The sequence below is a fragment of the Silurus aristotelis genome (genome assembly GCF_946808225.1).
Source record: "Silurus aristotelis genome assembly, chromosome: 15".
In the NCBI taxonomy this organism is placed as follows: Eukaryota; Metazoa; Chordata; class Actinopteri; order Siluriformes; family Siluridae; genus Silurus; species Silurus aristotelis.
In genome coordinates, this window is record NC_139588.1 from 10,808,231 (window position 1) to 10,830,254 (window position 22,024).

Genomic DNA, 22,024 nt, shown 5'->3' on the forward strand with positions numbered 1-22,024 from the left:
AAGTCACATTAGGCCACTTAATATTAATATTATATTATCATCTCATCACTTAGGTGCTTGTGCACAAATCCCAGGTCTATTACTGGGTGTTGACTAAACCTTAAGCTCTCCAAAAAAACACAAGCAGTCACTTACATCAAATTAAAAACTCTGCACCTCTCGCTATGGGCTCAGATAAAGTGTGGTATCAGAATGACTTGGCATGGTGCAATCTAACTGGGGGATGGATACTAATTAACAAGAGTGCTTTGCATGGCCAGCATTTTAAAAACTAGAAAAGAAGAGAGAAATATATCAATACAAGCTAATGATAGCAAGGCACCCCAGAAGTCTGACTGCTTTGTTGAATTGCTTGATAGCTTTGTTTTCTGATTCAGATCAATAATAGAAAAAATCATAGTGATGTTTATCTTCACATTACATAAAGTTATGTGCAGTACTGAAGAAAACAATAAATCACTACACTCAATTGTTATTTCCCTCTGACTGCCCCCTAGGTTTCCATATCCTATACCAATACCTGACTTTATTAACACCCTTGTGGTTGAATGAGCATGAATCTCCATAAGCACTCTTCAAAATCTATTGAAACATCTTTCCAGTAGAGTGGAGGTTTTTATAACAGCAAATGGGGATTAAATATGTAATAGGATTTTCCACAAACTTTTGTCCATCTAGTGTACCTTAGTATGGGAATAAGGGAGATGTGCAGACCTGCAGTAACTACAGGGGAATTAAGTTGATCAGTCACACCATGAAGTTATGAGAAAGAGTAGTGGAAGCCAGGCTGAGAGAAGAGGTGACCATCTGTGAGCAACAGTATGGTTTCATGCCGAGGAAGAGCACCACAGATGCATTATTTGCTTTGAGGATGTTGATGGAGAAGTATAGAGAAGGTCAGAAGGAATTGCATTGTGTGTTTGTGGATTAAGAGAAAGCGTACGACAGAGTGCCAAGAGAGGAGTTGTAGTAATGTATGAGGAAGTCAGGTGTGTCAGATAAGTATGTGAGGGTGGTGCAGGACATGTATGAGGACAGTGTGACGGCAGTGAAGTGTGCAGTAGGTTCGACAGACTGGTTCATGGTGAAGGTTGGACTGCATCAAGGATCGCCCCTGAGCCTTTTCCTGTTTGCAGTGGTGATGGACAGGTTGATGGACGAGGTCAGACAGGAGTCTCTCTGGACTATGATGTTTGCGGATGATATTGTGATTTGTGGTGAGAGCAGTGAGCAGGTTGAGAAGAGCCTGGAGAGGTGGAGATATGTGCTGGAGAGAAGGGGAATGAAAGTCAGTAGGAGTAAGACAGAATACGTGTGTGATTGAGAGGGAGGGCAGTGGAGTCATGCGGTTACAGGGAGAAGAGCTGGAGAAGGTGGAGGAGTTCAAGTACCTGGGGTCGACAGTGCAAAGTAATGGAGAGTGTGTTAGAGAAGTAAAGAAGAGAGTGCAGGCAGGGTGGAGTGGGTGGAGAAGAGTGACAGGAGTGATTTGTGATAGAAGGGTATCTGCAAGAATGAAAGGGAAAGTTTATAGGACTGTGATGAGACCTGCAATGTTGTATGGATTAGAGACAGTGGCATTGAGTAAAAGACAGGAGGTGGAGCTGGAGGTAGCAGAGCTGAAGATGTTAAGGTTTTCGTTGGGAGTGACGAGGATGGACAGGATTAGAAATGAGTTTATTAGAGGGACAGCGCATGTAGGATGTTTTGGTGACAAGGTGAGGGAGGCGAGATTTAGATGGTTTGGACATGTGCAGAGGAGAGACATGAATTATATTGGTAGAAGCATGCTGAGGATGGAGCCACCAGGTAGGAGGTAAAGAGGAAGGCCAAGGAGGAGGTTCATGGATGTGGTGAGGGAAGACATGCAGGTAGTTGATGTGAAAGAGGCAGATGTAGAGGACAGGGTGGTATGGAGACGGATGATCCGCTGTGGCGACCCCTAATGGGAGCAGCCGAAAGAAGAAGAAGAAGAAAAAGAAGTGTACCTTAGTATGGAATGATTCTCCATTCAGACATGAGATTTGTCAGAAGTTGCACACAAAGACAACACAAGACTATGCTAATTCTTTTTTTTACTTTATTGGACTCTGCATACTTTGATATCAACAGATATATGCTGTTATTTCTGTTGTTCTTTAAACAAATATAAACAGAATTCCTGCACTGTGGCAAAGAGAATTCATTCTTGTCCATTGTTGTATAAAAGAACATTTTCAGAGCTGCAATTTGCATGTCACTATTCATTTCTACCCATCTGGAGAATGCCAACTCAAAGAGGCTGATCCATATTCATTATTTTACATTCAACTGAGCCAGGAGATGAACATAGTAGGAAAAACTAGACAGTGCTGTGAAGATTATATCCACCATGCAGCATTAAGCTATAAAGGGTTTCCATACCATAAAGTCCATTCTTAGATTCATAATCAATTATTTCAGCTGAGTACATCCTAGTGTCTTAGTGAAACATAATTTAATGATAATTTTTTTGTGCACATTGAAGCAGTAAAAAGCATTAAAACTAGAAATGTAGTTTGTAGCCTGAAGATCAAAAAATAAAACAGCCTGCAAATAATTTTCGCTTTAACTGTGGAAACCGACACTAGTTTTAATGGATAACTAATTGACCTGAAAAAAACAGCTTGTTGTAAAAGCTTTTCTGAGAGGGAGAAATTACCATATCTTACTTTAGGCAGGTATAAAAAAAGGAAGGATACCCAGTCAAGAATAAGACAAATATTTGAAAGAGACGAATGTGCTGCGTACAAGTGGAATAAAACACTTCGAGAAATTATGTTATAAAACATAAACTCCCTAGCGGAAACAAAATAAATGACATATTAAGATAATGTTAAACACAAATAAGATGGAATCTGAGACTTATCAGCTCGCAGTTTGTAAGAACGAATTTTAATCATAAAACACTCTATATAACACATACACGTAATATATTTATATAATAAAATCAGTTGTATTTTTTTTTCTAGGCTTTTTTTATGTGGTGTCATTTAAGTGAGGTACTAGAGCTTGAATATTGCCTACTTTGTGCATTACTGCTCAATGACTATAAACAACTTCTTTAAAAAAATCTTTACTGCCATTTTTATTTCTTCATTTGCAAATATTCATGACTTCTGTTTCCAGTTACTTACACTTTCAAACTCAAAATGATCATTTTTCTTATTCATTTCTTATAAAACAAAGGTTGCTAGCGTTTTGACCAAAAGGTACACATCAGAAACAGAGACATGTATTGATTTCCAATTGCATAGGGTGACTGGATTAGACACCATGGATGAGATATGAGTGACCTTTTATCAGTGCAAGTAATTTGGAAGTTTAATTAAGACAGCTTTAAGCTAATGAATTACTTACACCTGAGTTTCAACCCATGCAGTAATCAATACAAGACTAAAGCAGTCATCTTTCCAGGTCAGGTAGTTTATTACATACACTCCCACTCACTTTCCTCTAAATATATGGCTTTGTATATTTTTATCACTGTCTAGAAGAGGGATTTTCAATTCTAGACCTAAGCATCATTGCTCTACAGATTTTGACTCCTGCCACACCTGACTGGATAATTATTGTAAGTAAATGATTAGTTGGATCAGTCAACTGGATGGAAAATTTATTTTGCATTTTATGGCAAAGAGCTTCCTTCCCATTGCAATTTCATATTACTGTTAATTTATTCAGTCTAGAGTAAATTTTCGGTGTTTTTTAACCAAAATATTAATGCTTTAGAATTTTATTAAAAAGACCTGTGACTTGAAATTATGAATACAATGGATGTACTGAGTAAAAATCTCTAGAAAGAGCCTTCTATTTCCCTGCAAACACTCATTGCAGTTATCTTTTTTTTACACTGTATATAACAATAATAATAAAAAATCAGGCAGTGAGGCAGCTGTAACCTTGAAAAAAGGAAAACAATTTCCTTAGGTCTGAACAATGCAATCAGAGTTCTTATTCTGATCACAACCAGAGAAATTGGAAAAACAAACAAACAAACAAACAAAAATTGCTTATTTTTTGAGTGAAATATGAACGTATTTCTACTTGATCCCTTTAAGTCTATTGAATTTCTGGATACCTGCTTCTAAGTGTGTTCATATATTCAATGCTGTTTCAACAAAGTCATGTGACACAGATATTACAATAAATACTGATGTCCTACAACCATAATATGCTTTCTTCCTCTCCTCTTCCACAGAAGATCACATATATGCAATAGAAAGCTACTGATATTTTGGTACTTTGATTGGAGCTACAGTTGGAGTTTATCTGTGTTGCTGTTGTGAGTATAATTTGTATATATTTGTATATAGAGTATATATTTGTATACATACCACACATTTTAAATACATACATCTGCACCGTTTTTGACCTCTACTGTCTTTTATTTAGGATTATTTGGATTTAGATTATCTCAAGCAATTTCAACTTGTAATCCAACCTCCACATTCATAGAGAGAGTTATAAAAAGCATGTTGTATATGACACACAGCACACCATGGGCCTAATAAGCAGCTCCAGCTACTTGTGTCATCTTCATCTATGATGATTTATTGCTTCTTTCTCCCACTGTTATTTCTTGAGCTGATGATGGTCTCCCTATGTCAATATCTCATTCCCTCTCACCAATCACAGTCAAGTTTTAAGGTCCTTAATGAAGACAAAAAGCTATTGGTGTTGGTTTTGCTATTTGGTAGCTGATGACTAAAGTCAGACACATTTGTACATTTGGATTTCTAGAAAATGCTGGATCTCGAGGAGATGCTTTCTTCATTGTGTATGCAAACCCTGACCAACTACTGGACAGGCTTTGTAATTCTAAGATGGATTTAATTTATTTAAGAGCATTGTCTCATCCATTCTCTCTGAACATTCTCGATTTTAAATAGAGAAGGAACTTACCAGGGTCAAGGTCAAGTAGTATAGAAACATGAACAACAGCATCTCATGAAACCAAGGAAATGTCATTTTGACTTGGTTTGATAAATAATAATTCAAAAAGTTAGAAAACATTCTACATTAAACTTTTCAGCAATCATATATAAAAAACTATTTATTTTTTGGTCAACTGAAAACTCTTGCCAGAGGCATTAGCACTGAAACACGCTTCTTGAAACTCATTTGTTTGACCCAATCTGCTTTGCAGTACATGGATTGATTTGTTTAATAGACACATCCTATGACCAGCTACAATTATCAATTTACTTTATAAACATATTGCTCTCAAAATGTAAAATGTGTAACTATAATTCGAAGAATGTGAATAAATAACTGGGTCAAAAGTTTAAACTTTTTGCAAAATTGCCATGCAGAATCTTTATTCTTAAATTTTCTGACTTTGATTGAAAAACACTATTGTGAAAGATTAAAGTGACCCCATTTTCATTCTCATTTATTCATCTTGTTTACCCTGAAGTGATTGTGTGTAGTTTAACAATAGTCCAGCGATTGTTTGAATAGTCCATGTTAACTACTGCCAGGTGTTTAGTCCTCAGACATAAAAAAGTGCCACAGTATTAGATTGAATTTAGACTGACAGCCTTTTGATATCTGTAACCAAAGAAATCTGTTACTGCCCTTAATATAATTATTCAGTGTGAGACTGATTCAACAGAAAAAGCCATGGTTTTATGAAGAAAGGAAGAAAGGTCAATATAATATTTGGCACATCACTGCCTACCTTGAACTTCATTTCCCATCAGCCTCACAATCAACATCCAGGTCACATGACTATCAGTAGTTCTAGATACTGATTATGCACACATGTACTTAATCAACCCCACAGTATATAAGAACATGTACACTGAAGTCATCAGGACGTGTTGTTCAGTCTTGTTCCTGGTATATGTTGGTGATTGTAATAAAGCTTGCTATTTGTGATTAAGTTCACAAAGTATTATTGTATCTATTCTTCCTGTTTGCTGAATACCTGCTTTCTAAAATGTTGGTTTTGTCTGCATGTTTGAAACCTCCTCTTGCACCCAATAGATAAAAAAACTAAATTAGAAATATATATGTAGTTATATTGAGTATCTTCAAAATTGCTTTAATATTGCCCAAGCTCACAACAATTGAAAAAAAGGCACACTTGTCCATTCCATTTGGCTTTTCTATCTAGGATTATTTATTGCTAGCCTACATGCTTCATTCAATATTTTAGCATTTGACCAATATATAATGCAGATTTCTATTTTGACACACAGGGTCAAACATTGACCTTTTTTCAACCCTTTTTACTTGCTCATTATTAGGCAAGTCACTGCAATCTTTATTACTCCATCTGACTTTTATGACATATGAGGGCATGAGTTAATGAGTACATATGCATACGCTGAACTTGTATTGATGTTTGCTTAAATAAAACAATATAAATTGACCTTTTGAATTAGCTTACAGATGCATCTGGAAACATGCCTATACATTTGATCAATATCGAGATGGCCCAAATAGTCTATCCAGCTAATTAACATGACCTGCCACTCCTACGTTTACTATTGTATAACCTACCATATTTTACCAAAAGTGCCAGGAGTAGATTTAAAAAAAAAAAACATTTATATAATATTAAACATTTCATGGTTAAATATTGTAAAGCTTGGCCATGAAAAGAAATAGTCCTAAAAGTGAAATATAATTTCTTTGGATTCTGTTACTTGTCCTTTATGTCTTATGCAAACCCCATATGATACTAATTATTTGGAATTGAAGTTCTGAAATTCTGAAAATCAAACAAAGCCACCAGTGTTAAAATTATATGTATATCCATACAATTCTAGAGTGTATACAAACAGTTATTGGTGGGATACCTCTACCATCGCTAACATCCTAAGTGATTTTAAGGAACTTCTGGTTCTAAAGCATTAATGTATCACTTTTTAAGGGGAAGTGTTTCCTTCTATGTGATAGGGAATGATATGATGCTCACACATTTTTTTTATCTCCTGCTGGCTATCTCTATTTTCTCCCACTGGGTTCCTGCTGGAGGCTTTAGTCATCATCAGTCATCATTCTGTCACTTTTCAACACACCTTAAAGTCTGATAAGGTTATGATATTTTTCTATACCTTCTGCATACCTTTAAATCAGATGTTTTTCTTTCTTACTTTGTCAACCTGCTCCACCTTTTATATCTAGAGTTAAACAGTAATACTACATTTGTTTCCATTAAAATGGTGTTTAAAAAGGTGAATACATATTAAAAATGTTTACTGTTAGTTTGTTGTGGGTTTTTTGTCTTTTTTTAATGGCCAGTGAATTGAATAATTGTATATTATCCAAGTAGCTAACAAACTTTTTTTCACCCTTAATTTCACCTAGCAATTTTTATTTTTATTTTTTTTTTATCCAAAAAAAAAAAGCAAACAGAAATTCATGATTAAAAAAATATTTTTTTTTTCAGAAAATTGTAATTGGTTAATTTTAATCAGTCACATCCTCATTATCATTGTGCACGTGAAGTGTTTTTATTTTTTTTTTCAGCATGCTTTTTTTACTAAATTAAAGATGAAAAATATCTGACATGATTTATCTTTCCTTTTTGTTAACATTAAAGAACCTGCAGTTTAACAGGGTTGTTTAGACGTTTTATAGCTTTTGAAAGTATCAGAAAAAATATATATTAAAATAAATTGTGTGTTATTCATCTGAAATTGTCTGTACAGATCATCAAATATGTGGGATCACCTGCTTTCACAGAGTTCCTGATGTTATTCCACCTGCTTCTGTTACATTTGATAGTCACATTTAAATTTATCCTCCCAGTAGTCTAGTGGCACATATTAATAAAGTCCACAGTCTAATAACAGACAGAGAGGGTTAAGCTATTAAAAGTCTTAATTTATTAGTAAAGTGTAGAAGTGGGCAGAACTTGGACATTAAAAAAAGTAACTTTAAATTTATATTGAAAAGGCATTTGCTGCTCTTTTAATTGGAGGTTATAAATCTCCAGAAATGACAGATTTGTTGGCTTTATGTAGGAGGGTCTATGTGTGCCTCATCCAAATTTCTGAAACCTCCTGCAAGATAATGGGTGGATGTCAGGAGGGATGTTAATGGGGTGGATACACAGTTTTGGCTGAAATAAAACGGTATACAATTGAAGCTGGTGTGGAAAATAGTATGTGAGATTGAAAAGTATGGAGTAAATATAGTCAGCCTGATAGTATATTCACACACAATAGGGGTTCTGATAAGAAAATTCTTGTTTTAACCTGGGGTCTATGCTTCTTACAGTCATTATTACAGATGTCTCAGGCAGCTCTGGGAATACTTGTTAGTTTGGTCTGAGGGCCTTGAATTTAGATTTTTTTTCATTGGACAAAAGAGAAGAGGTTTTTTTTTTTTTTGAGTAACAGTTTAATCTTGGGTTAAATTTTAATTTATATTTGTCTGACAGCTATGCATGCTATGTATCTTCAATAATAAACACTTTGAGCTTTGGTTGTGCAGAAAGACCGTGGTACCAGATCACCATATTTAACTGTACCATCTTATGACATATGTTTTTAACACTTGGGTGAAGAGAAAATGTGAAGAAAATGCTACAGGAATCTGCGAAAACTTTCAGGAGGGTTCTGCAAAAGCCATGGACACAGTCTTGTGAAGGGTCATTGGAATATGGTTCCGGGGATCCGGTTTGCATATGTTTTGTGAATTTGGGGAATGCCTTTAACTGTGTGCCTCAATGATTGTTGTTTAAGGTACTGCATGGTTCTGGGGTTTCTGGGTTGTTTAATCTGCATTCCTATCTCTATATGAGTATAATGAAAGTGTTGTTATTTTTGACATCTGGAGTGGAGTTAAAATCTGTGGCTAGTGATGGAAAAGTCTGGATTGACTTGCTGTGCATGGTGCCAACACATATAATAAATGAATGAATAGATAAATGTGGTCCATATAGTTATATTCTATATTGTAAAATAAAATATTAAAAGGCTCTTGATGTCAGGCTCCTACAGCTTTACTGACCCCCTGGGGTCCTCCTGTGGAGGTTGCCAGTGGTGAATAGATTATTAGGTTTTCTGATTGTGACCTTGCATGCCTGCCTATTTACCCTCATCCCATTTTCCTAAGTTTGCCTGAAATACCAGCAATAGCTTGAATGCTTTTGACAAACATGCACAGGTATACACACTTGCACACTGACTAACCTTCTCATAACATGAACAAGTGACCATGCATAGTCAATGCAAATCAGCAAACCACTCTCTTTGTCTATTTTTAAAGATTATTTACAGAGACATTAAGGGACTTTTACAGCCAACACTTTCTGACTCATTTTCTTTAATTCATTCATATGTTCTGTCAAAAATATAAAGCATAAATTATATAAAGCATCAATGTATTCTCTGGAAGAAGTGATGTAATCTGGACAGAGCTTCAGTTGCAGTGACAGGGATTAATTAAAGGGGCCGTTAGAAAAATAATGAAAAGTCTTTAGTTTGGTTTTAATACAAAAGTCATAAATATCTATAATCTGTTATAAATTGTAGTGAAGCTGCAGGTATTTATTCTTTTTACAAAAGTGTGTGCTGGATATATACACAGTTTGGTGGCCATTGCAGGTAAATATAGCATCAGGCAGCTTCGCAGCACATTTTCTGTGCCCTCTATCACTTATCTGACCCACACATCTTAAAACTTGACCGCAATCAACGAAGCTATTTGGTAACAGACTTGAGTGTTTTCTCTCTCAGGCTTCAGGGCAAAACATTATAAATTGCTGCTTCATAGCTGCACAGCAAAATGGTCAGTGTTGAATTAACACCTAGAGTGTTATTTTTATTTGTACCTAATGCATAATAGTGATTATCTTACTTGCTTAAATAAGAGGAATAGCATTAAAAGTATTGCTTCATTATGTGAGAACACAGACCATCTTTTTGATGATTGCTTTGTCAACAGAGTGCATTCACACAAACTAAATGATCTGCTTAAACAATGGTTAAGACAAAAACCAGTCTTTAAAAAAATATTTTTTAAGTTCATTGATGACTAATTGGACAGTGGCGACTAATTGCAAAGAATCATTAGTAAACCTGACAAAATGGCTTTGCTGTCCTTTTGTTTGAATGCTGCCACAGAGCACATAGAAATCCGTAAGGTAAATGAGAGAACCATATGTCATGCTTGCCAGCATAAATGTGGAGCCAACAATCAGCGTAATGGAACTCAAGTGTGTCCAAGGTGCAGAGTCTCCTCTTTCAGCCATTAGACCTGCAATCTACCAGAGTGGTGGCTGAGAGAATTTAGTCCTAACCTAAACACAACTAATTAACCTTAGCTAATCAAACACTATCCCACTCTTTAAATCCCAGAACTCTTCAGCAAAAAAATTTTTTTTTTATTTTAATTTTTTATTTATTTCAAGGTGGTTAGAAGTACTACATGGGAAAGAAAGACCCCTTTTATTATCATTTGTATTCATATTTATAGTATATTTATAGTATATGACTATAAATGCTTGCAATATAAAATAAGATATCTTTGTGAGTAGCTAAATTATTATCAAGGGCAATTCTGATAGGTCAGGTGGGTAAAAGTGTGTATCAAATTACCACACATTCACATCAATTCACATATAATATGTTCACAAAGGATCTTTTGACTTTGAAAATTTTTCTTCCATCAGCTAGTTTTATTGAAATCTGAGATAATCCAGTAGGCAGCATTGTCCTGTTTAAAGCCCATACCACTCTTTATATGAAGTGCACTTTAGTAATGCCTGATTAGACCTGAACAGGCCACATAGGGAAGGTAATAAAAGGAATCTACAAAATTGTATTTGTTATTTTGTCACTGTCAACTCAGCTCAGTTTTAGACACTAACAACCCAGCACATTTGTCAAATATTTAATAATAAAAATAGTAATAATAATAATAATAAACTATTTATATAATATTATTATTTTTCCAAATGTATTTAATTAAATATTAGATAATTTTGTCTACCATATAAATTAAAGTAATGATTGGACACACAAGTGTTAAAAACCATCAGCAATTAGTATTCAACACCAGTACTGCATTTCTTATTATTCTTTTTTTTTTTTTACTTTCCACTGACTGCAGATTTCCAGGCACCAGTGTAGAGGGAAATGTATACATCTGTCAATCCTGAAGTGCAGCTGTCCCTCTGGGATTTCAAATGCTCTTATGTTAGTTCATATTCAATGCGACAGAAACACAGCAATGTTGTTATAGCCAAACAGCTGGGCAAGAGAGCTACCATGGCAATACTGAAAAAAGTGATCTATTGCCCAGCAGCCTTTCACTTGCCTAACAACCATCCACATTTTTAGTATGTTATAAATGGTTTGTATACTGTTTTATTCCTGATCAAAATGAGTAATAACTTTATTAGACAATAATGCAATAAATGATGAATGATATTTCTTGCCACTGAAAATACATATAAATGAAAAGAGAAATATATTGCCTAGATACACCATACAGACAAAAGAATTAGCTAATCTGCCTTTCAGCAATATGTATTTTTTCCCGCTAAACTGTTACCACAATGTTGGATGCACCCAATTTTATAGAATATTTTTGGGTGCGGTAACATTATATTTTCTGTCCATTTGAACTAGAAGACCCAAACCTGTTTTAGAATGATAATGTCTCTCTGTACAATGCAAGCTCAATTAAGGTATGGTTTCCATGGTTTGGAACACTTTGGGATAAACTGAAATGCTGACTGCACCCAGGCTTCCTCACCCTAAATCAATATCTGACTTTATTAGTGCCCTTTCGGCTAAATGAGCAAAATCTCCAAAAGCTGACTCTATAATCTAGTGGAACATCTGACAAGACTTATATTCAGGTGTCCACAAATGCTTTATATATAGTGTACCTTACTTACCACAGTCTTATATTCTAGCTAGTACAATACTGCTGAATTAAATACACACATGGTTCCCATGTCAAAACCATGCAATTCAGTATCTTACACAATGCGTTTTTAAAGATCATTTCATGGTGGGCCAAGGGGGATGTTGTTACCCTTAGTGAGAAGAATGACAGAGTTTAACCACTAGCTACCTACTATAATAAAACATTTGCTTGGAACATAAAACACACCATTTTCTCTCCCTACTCTACTGGATAACACCAAAAAGAACAAGTGCAATTCCTGATTCTCAGTAGCCAATAGATCATTCCTTTATCCGTCATAGGCATCTGTTTCACAAATAAATTATACAGCTCAGTAAGCTGTCAGCAAGGCTTTTTAGAACAATTAATCATCTATGGAGGCAGATATGAGTGCATTTAATTGATTGGCTCTATACAGTACAAACTAATTTGTTTCTTGCTCATCTTTAACCACCATACATAAAGCCAAAAAGGCGATGAATATTTATATCTGGACTAGTGGCTCAATTGCCAAACCACTTTGAAATAACATCTGCTTTATTCTAGTATATATCTTACCGTTCAAATTAGAGGTTTTACTGGTATTGAAAATAAGCTGAAAAAAAAGAACAGCTGATACAGACAGCATTATAAAGACAGATATGAAGTACTCCCAGAATGAACTTTCACAAGGTGAGAGTTATGAGAATCGAGATACATATAAGATGAAGAAGTAAAAAAACGCTGATAAGGTAAATATAAAAGCCACGTGCATGAGCTCAGCAGCTATTCATGCTATTTAATCTCCTTAGATTTATGAAGTTTAGTACCTTGTGCAGTTGAGTGGGACATGATTTGCATCCTTTCCTTCAGCTTCAGTCTTAAATGGTCTGCATTTAACTCTCTAAGTGCAAGGTGATGCAGAAAAAAAATATGGAAACCTCTTCGATAGTATGCGCATCAAGATCAGAGTCATGTACTGCAATAATTTGCTATAAATACTACAGCAATCTTTCCATTTCTTTTTCTTGCCTCATGCAAAATGAACATAATGTGCAGCTAGCAACTTAACACCTTGTGTCTGTAAGAAAAATGACAACGATATCTAAGATCTCAATAAAAAAAACATTACTGTATTGCCTCATAGCAGTGACAAAATATATAAAGTTCTTTGGGGAGTTCATTGGAGTGCTGCATGATTAACATACTTTTAGCATACTTGCATATTTTCTCTGTGCTTCTGCAATCTTTAGTCTGCATTTTACAATTAAATCCTGTGAGTGTGCTTTACCAGAGTGCAAGCATTTTTATTGAAACCGTAGGTGGCCTTTTTTGTCTATTAGCCGTGGATCAGTTTTCTCACATTAGAATCACTGTTCTGCATTTTGCTATTCATCACTACTTTCTGTGCATGTATGGATTTAGCAATGACTATTATGCATGCTAGAAGTGATACTGCTGATAAATTTGTGAACCCCACCCCAGGCTTTTCTGGAAATTACTATTTATTGTAAGGTCAGAGATCATTAACCACAGAATATGATCCATGAAGGCCCTGAAGTTGTTCTTTCCATTTTGGAGATCTTTGTCTCTATCACTCTCTATCTCATATATATATATATATATATATATATATATATATATATATATATATATATATATATATATATATATATATATATATATATATATATATATATATTTTACCACTTGCTGTTATAATGAACTTCACTCTTCTGGGATGATGTTCCACTACATTCTGGAGTGTGGTTTTACATAATAAGATTTGTGCTTAGTCAGCTGCAAGGGTGTAAGTTAAGATGTAGGTTGAGGAGGCCTGGGGTGCAGTCAGCTTTCTGAGGGTGTTCAACAGGGTTGAGGTCAGAGCTCAAAAGCAGACCACTCAAGACCTTTCACTCCAATCCACTGCGTTTGGGGAAGTCCAAATCCAAGCTCTTTATATTCCTGGAAAAGTCTAGTATCCCACTATATTTGTTCATAGAGCATATATATGTATATATGTGTATAAAACCCCAGCACCCCCAGAAAAGGTGTATGCTGAGGTTGTTGACTTTCTAGCCCTTTGACTTTGAAACTGAAACTAAGTAATGTGTGGTGCAGGGAGGGAACATTGCTGACCCATGCCTATTTTTTTTCTGCAGCCAAGGTGAGAGCATTACAGTACATGTACAGTCGTGGCTAGCTGTTCATAATTAAGCCATAAGGTTTAGTTATACTGTATACAATGCAGCTAAGAAGAGGTAAAAGGTTAAAAGATTTTTTAACCTCAATTATATTTAATCTTTTAACCTTTAAAATTTTATAATGCCAGGTTTTTATGTGAATTTAGAATTTAGAAAACATCATTTAGTCTCTAGATGACGAATATTAGTTACATATAGTAAATATGCCTCAGCATTCTTTTAAAATAAATTGGAATTAGGGATTATTTTCAAGTTGTTAAATACATTGGCTTAATTCTAAACAGGGTCTTTTCTGCATTTAATGCTTTAAACCTGAAGTAAAAATTTGCAGGTGATGGTTTGATTGACATTTACTGTAGCATATAGTAAGAGACAAAGACTGCCAAGATTTGTACCAAATACTTTTTCAAGGTCTAAATAAAGGTTTAACCAGTAAAATATACTAAAAGTTTTTTAGTAAGAACACCATTGCACTCCAAACCAAAACGAGCCAGAGGCTCATTTCAACAGTGATACAAATGTATAAATCAAAAAAATAAAAAAGCTAAAATATTTCTGATGTAATTAATGAACAGTGACTGGTGATTGAAATAATTCTTCATTTTTCTTTGTATGGACATTGTTAAAGCATTTGAGAATGTTAAGCGATGGATTGGGGGTGCGAGGAGTTAGGGTGCCATTTAAAATTCATCAGTGCAGTCATATTTTCCAACTTATTTTGGTCCAAAATCATAGTTGTTGAAAGTCTTAAAAGATCGTCTGAAACTTAGGTTTGTGGTAGTGTCCCATTTATGCCTTTCCTGTACTAATGCTCTAAATACTAAATAACAAAATTAAGCACCAGTTAAGTGCTTTTAATTAAACCTTTAGTAGTGTGTTTGTTCCTAATTACTAAAATTACTATTTTATACTACTATTACTCTCACGTTTAAGTGCCTTTTTTGTACTAACAAAAATAATTACCAAAATGAACCATGCTTTAAACCATGCTTTAGTCATATATTAAATGTTTTTTTTTTATTGAAAGGATGTTTTTTTCCCTAAAAAGTAATTAGAATTTAAATGTATATACATTTTTACTGACATTGGTTTCTAAAAAGATTAAATACATACTAGTTCATTTGTGTTCTCATTTATTATCTGTGTTCCAAACTGTGTGTATATTGTAAAAGAGATTCAATTTGTTATGGCATTATTATTATTATTATTATTATTATTATTATTATTATTATTATTATTATTATTATTATTATTATTACTATTATTAAAAGAGATTCAATTTGTTATGGCATTGTATATCTCTTCAGTATGTATATCTATTTTACCTTATAAGTAGCTCTTTGGATAGCAATAAATTTATTAAATGGAGTATAACACTTAAAGGTGTTAGGAGAAAAAGCGTAGCCTATTAAATTTTCTTGGCTTGTTATATCGTTAGATTTATTCCTGCCCTGATTTTAGGCTATTATAGACAAAAGGTATTACCCTGAAAGCAAAATGTAATAAAGAAGAGAAAAGGAAGGAAAAAAAATGCTATGAACAAAACAAAAATCATTTAATGTCATCATAAAATCATGAATCTTGTGCCTTCTTGTAGCAGGAGAATGTTATAAACGACACCACATGTTGCACTTTCACAACATGACAAAGAAGTGGTTTTTCCTTGTTGGTTTTATGCCTCTCTCCCTCCAGAACAGACTCATCATTAATGACAGGTGCAATAAAGCAGCACAGTGCAGTTCCTGCTCTTGCTCTGAACCCGATGCGTCTCAGGCTCTTTCCCCTAGTGAAAGCCTCCTAAATAGTAGCTATAAATATGTTTGCAAGCTGGTAAATAGAAGCATATTAGTACTTATTGCAAAATATGCAGTGCACAGGTCTGTACAAAATTTATTTTGCCGTGGTCTGTCATTAAGAATTTAATGTACACATGCATACCTGCAATGTTTGCAATAAATATTTTTTTGACGTTTTATACCATTTCCATTATAATCATCTCTGATATCCAATTCCTTGCCTTTTTAATTCAATGCCTTTCAATATTCATCGCTTTTAACCCAGAACATCGTCCAAAACACCACTCTAGATGCCAGTGACAAAAAGATACACCAGCTTTAATGAAATTTGAGATATCTGCTCAAGCATTTGGACAGCTTTTTGGTTGTATTTGTCATTCTAAAACCAGTAAGGTAGTAAAAAGCAGTAATAATGCTTAGTGGTGGATCTGTATTTAAAACATCTACAAGAAAACCTAACAAATAATTTCAACTTATTAATGCAGAGAACTTCAAATTATTATCACTTACCAGTTATATTTAAGAGTATTGACTAATACATTCAGTGAGAAAAAAAAACTGTGAGAAACTTAACATAAAAAAGGGCTTTCCCTTGGTCCAGTAAAACTCTCTGTCTAAAAGCTCAGCACAGATGTGTACTAGATTAACCCCCCCCCCCCCCCCTTATTTCCTTCTGCACTTTTCTGTCTCCCTCTTTCATTCTGTCTTTCTCTCTTGACTGCAATAGTAGTTTCCAGACAGTAACTACCAGGCAGGGTTAAAGACGTTTGGGACTCCAAACCAACTCTACAACTCTACAGACATTACGTTGGAATGAAAGCGATGAAGTCATTGATGGATTGATTTTTTTCTTTCTTTCTTTCTTTCTTTCTTTCTTTCTTTCTTTTTGTGGTAACTTTTAACCCCTGAAGAATTTCGGTAAGTTTGTTAAACTTTTGTTCTTGTTCGAGCTGTGAAGTTTTAGTTTGTTTGTTTTCTGATTTGCATGAGATAAAAAGGAAATATATTTATATATTATATTTTATATATATAAGGCACATCCTTCATGACAAAATCTAATGCCTATAAGGCCTGTAAATTACTTGGACCAACCTGTAGGTCAGAAATGCACATTATGCAGAAATACCAGAGGTTTTAAAAAAAAATAGTTATAGTAATAGTTCAATTTAAGATATGAGCCAGAAAAATATATGTGCATTTTTGTTATGCACTAAGATAAATAATAAAACAGATGCAAAACAAATGTTACGAATGACTGTATTGAATCTGACTATCCAGTTTGCATTCTATGTTTTCTAAACGGAAAAAGGTGCCTCTCATTCTGCATGTGTGTAAGAAATTCAGGATAGGTGGAACTGATAAGTGAATGTATTTAGAACAAAGAAAGTGAAAGTAATCCATGGCAATTATAGAGGCATGGGATAAAACACACATTTAGCCATTTTGTTTTATGTGGTTTTATAGTCGTTTTCTTTATTTTGTTCATGGACTATGACATTTTTTTCTGCCCAGCTGTAACTTTGGCATTCAGTATGGAACAGGCTGATTAGTTTTCCCTTTGCCATTCCAAGAAAGAGATTATGGTACAATTCGCTAGGAATACTTGAGGTTAATAGTGGCCTTCTATTTGTAAGGATCCTTACTGCATTTACATTTGATTAACCACTTTAATAAACTGCTCTGGCATTTATATCCTTAAATAGAAACAGTGCACAGTGCGATGGTCGAATAAACAGAACCAAATGAGATGTAAAGGGCAGAAGCAATAGTCTTTTGTGCCCCCAATTAAATACCCTATTTTCTTTTTTATAATGTGAGACATCAAGTTACATCTGTTTTAGACATTTTAGCCATTGTTCTTTGCAAAGTGGGCTAACCTGAGTGTGCACACACACACACACACACACACACACACACACACACACACACACACACACACACACACACACACACACACACACACACACACACACACACACTTTGTATGGGTTTTGATCATATCTTTGCCAATTTATATTTAAAAAGATGTTTTACATGTTAAACACAGAAACTGCACTATATATCTTATTAGCTTAAGACTTTTACAATCATCTCATGTGGTTCAAAACACAATTACTATCAAATATTTATGCAAGACTCTTCATATCAAACTATGCAGCGTTTCATATTAAATAGTTCATTATTTATCTGTGAAAGTCTTAAAGTCAGAAAATCTATTTATTACAGATCAATTGAGTCTACTGTGTAAATGATCTGCCTTCTAAAGAGCCCACATCAGTCAGCAGATTTGAACAACCAACTGCTTTGAGTCTGTAGGGTTTTGGCATGGCATAGACATGGGGGCTGTTCAAAAGCATGCATTTGCTCTCACTTCCTCTGTACCCTCACATGAAATCACTTTTCCAGAGCAGGGCGCATGTCTTGTGCAGCGTTTTAAAGTGTAAAATAATTGTTGGGAATTCTTTCTACTTCTACTTTATAACATGTAAATTATCTACTGAACACAGTGAATTATAATGTAACCTAAATATATTATACAATTGTTATAAGAAATCTTCTTGCTCTGATTGTAATATTTCAAGTTAAGTCAAGTCAAGAAGCTTTTATTTCATTTCAACCCTATATAGCTGACGCAGTACACAGTGAAATGAGACAACGTTCCTCCAGAACCTGGACACAGGAGTGTAAAAAAATAAAATAAAAAAAAAGTTATTATATGTTGATGAGTGGTGATGCATTCAAGAGTAAACAGGTCATTCAAAGAGAAGGGTGTAATGTAAGAAGATAGAAAATGATGAAGTGATTAAAATGAGAAGGTGATGAAAAGATTCCTACTCAAATCGCAATTGGATTGTGTCGTTGCTTCTCATGACCTTACAAATGGTGGTACTTGCTATAAATCAACCAAATGCTTATTTGTTGCATTTTTAATTACCCAAAGTCATTTATCTCTGGCACATAAGTTTTCTGTGTGTCTATCTTATCTACAAATTGAAATCTTGAGCATACTGACATGTATTTATCAAAAATGTAAAGATCACCCTTGTGGTGTAAACGGCTTAATGTCACTAGAGAAAAGTCTGAGGCAAAAACATAGATCAGGGCTTTAAGGACAGCATTAAACTGTTATCCTTAAATCCTAGGGGGTTATTTTATTTATTTATTTCGTTTTGTGTTTGCCCCTTAGTCACCTTATAAAACCAAGGAAATTGACATTTTGTTGAAAGATTAGCTGCACAATGTTTCTTATGCATTTTCTTTCCACAAAAGAAAGCCCACATTTATCCCTATACAATGGCGCAGTACATAAACTGTCTTTATCAGTGTTTTCAACAGTCTATAGCTTAGAAGTAGCCTATAAAAACTGTGCTTGGTGCACATAATATTAGTCAAATTCATACCACATGTTCCAAAACATCACTTTACTGGTGAATGCACAGCTGGCACATATAACAGTGAATGTAGCACTGACCTCTTAGAAACATCAAAGTCAAAACTCCAAGTCAAACGAGATCCTAAAATGTCTTGGCTGGACCTTCTGAGCTTAGAAATTGTCATTATTTATTTATTTATTTATTTTTCAGAGTGTTTATATATAAGTTAAAACTGTGAAAATAATAATTATATATATATATATATATATATATATATATATATATATATATATATATATATATATATATATATATATATATATATATATATATATATATATAGTTTATTTATCCATTCATCTTTATACACACATAACATACATATATAAGCTTCGGATAAGCTTAAATTTTCAATTTTTCACCCAAATTGTGTTTTTTCCAGGGCAGATATAATGGAGTCTCAAGTCAAATATAATTTATTAACCCTATATTTCTTTGTTGAGGTCTTTGTTGATGTCAGTTGAAAACACCTACTTTATTTAAGAATAACCTGGTCATTGTTGACACATTTGAAATGCCTTTACATTTTTCAGTTGTTATGGTCTCATTTATAACTCTTTACAGGTTTGAAAGGTCACCATAGTAAAGTGATTCTTTATCATCAGCCGGAATGGAGCAGCACTGTATGCTGTGTGTATTACTATTCATAGCCACACTGACACTAGGTCACTGCCAGAGTGGTGATGGAGGGGACTGGGGATCAGGCAGTATGCCAGAGTTTTTGTTCACCTCTACCTCAACTCCTATTCCAAACACAGTCTATAATGATTCACCCAACCCTGAGAGCACAAACTGGACCAAGTCTCTTTTTCAAGTCATTCCAGACAGCAAAGCTGATGGCTGCTCGGTCAATTTCCACACCAGCCAGGCTATGTCCAGGCGATTACAAGTGGCCAAGGAGGAGATGGCTTATCTGAAAGCCCTCCAGCATGGGAATCAGGCAGTAATGGAGAATCTGATCCAGTTTGTTGGAGCAGAAATGGGGGATCAGAGCTATCAAGACATTATTCAAGAAAATATTGTTGGGATTAAGGAGAATCATGCAAGCTGTGTAGGAGTGCTGAGAAAAGCAACAGAGGAGTTGGAGAACCAGCTAGAGGGAGCTGACCTTGCTGGAATTCAGAAGTAAGTAGAACAGCAAATATATATATTTTTTATATCTATATAAAACAACAAATCATTCACCCATAAACAATTTGTTACTGGTGCAAGGTTATTTACTCAGGTACTGAATTTCTATCTTTTTAGGTTTTCAGTGAAAGGAATATTAACCCTTGAATGAGCAAAAGATTAAAATTTTTTAATTAATTCATTTATTTTTTAAACATATTAATGATTAAATTTGTTTGTTTAAAATTATTTTATTTATTTATGATTATTTTCAGTTATATAGTTTATACATCACAGTGTATGGAAGCTTAATTTTCTTTAACTCAATTTATCAGAAAGGAATTGCAGTTGAAAAGCCTGTACCTTCCTACTTATGTATATTGTACAAATGTATATGTTTATTAACTTACAGGTACAATGACAACTGCAAAAAAGCTCCAGACTAGCTTGTGGAGATTTGGCTTGTCTGTGCTCTCTGGGTTTTCCATCATCTGCATTAACAGTTGGAAAGAATGTGGGTTTAGCCCTTTGCAGGCCTCTAAATCTAAAACTGTTTCAGACCATATTGGCTTCCATCTGTGCATGCTTTCTGTTTTTAAACATAATTAATTTAAAAAATATAAACTCTGCTTTGTGTCTCTCCATTAGAATCACTGAAGACTCTTTGACCTTTGAAAGGATGCTGCGTGTGACAATAGACATCGCCAACCAACTGGAGACGTCCTCACGAACCCTTCACCTGCAGATAACGGAGCAACTGAGAAAGGGCTTGAAGCTCAAAAGAACATAAATCTCACAAAAGAAAAACTGTCATGTTTGTGGAACATTACAACCTTGAATCTAAGCATTAATCAGATAATTTAAATATTTAAGTGAATTTTAATAAAGTGATAATAAAATATCCAGAAGATCACTTTATTATATGCTAGGTTATAAAGGTTCATTGTTTTGCACAAGTTTAAATGTTATGAATTAAAACAAGTGTTGACATCTAATACAACTGTATTTTAATTCCAGACAGCTAGCTTTGTGTTATGGCTTTCTTGGTGCTAGGGTACAGATGGAGAGTCTACAGCTTGGGCCCCTCAGTCAGTGCGGATATATGTGTGCTGAGAGGAGAAAAAGAGAAATGACAGTGAGGCCATAGAAAAACAAATGGAGCCTCATCTGGCAGCCAAAGCAGCAAGGGTGCTTGTTATCACCATTGTTTAATTCCTTTCTATTAATCATAACAAAACACTGTGTAAAGTATGATTTATGTTGACCAGCTGGAAATGGGATGTGTGCAGAATGTATGAGTGCATGGTTGCAGGATTAAAGAGCAGGGATGCTTTGTAGGTTATACTTTATTTACATGCCTTTGGACATTATTTAGTTCATTTAGATATATTCTTATGTACACAATAAAGTGATAATTTAATCTCAGTCTTTGTTGTTTTATTTTCTCAAATAAAGTGCAAATATTAAACCAAAATTGTGAATTGCACTAAATGTAACAACAGACCATATGTAATGTGGAAAAGCCCTGAAATTTCAAGGAGCTGTTCCATACATTCCACTTATCTTTAATGCATAACTTTATTTTGATTTTACTGACAAATTCATA

General features: G+C 34.3%; 1 protein-coding gene across 1 annotated transcript; it reads left to right on the top strand.

Annotated features, from left to right (window-relative positions):
* Window positions 1-16,583: 16,583 nt before the first annotated feature.
* Window positions 16,584-21,843, top strand: LOC310737618 (uncharacterized protein). Its single transcript, XM_083562027.1, has 3 exons — window positions 16,584-16,792; window positions 19,873-20,433; window positions 21,067-21,843. Exons 2-3 carry the CDS (start codon window positions 19,919-19,921, stop codon window positions 21,206-21,208), a joined length of 657 nt encoding a protein of 218 aa, XP_083418153.1. The 5' UTR covers window positions 16,584-16,792; window positions 19,873-19,918; the 3' UTR covers window positions 21,209-21,843.
* Window positions 21,844-22,024: the final 181 nt, after the last annotated feature.

Excerpts from the sequence above, each read along its gene's own strand:
- LOC310737618 (XM_083562027.1), top strand. The coding sequence starts at position 19,919 with ATGGAGCAGCACTGTATGCTGTGTGTATTACTATTCATAGCCACACTG. Across the intron at positions 20,434-21,066 it reads GACCTTGCTGGAATTCAGAA|AATCACTGAAGACTCTTTGA; the intron begins GTAAGTAGAACA and ends TCTCTCCATTAG.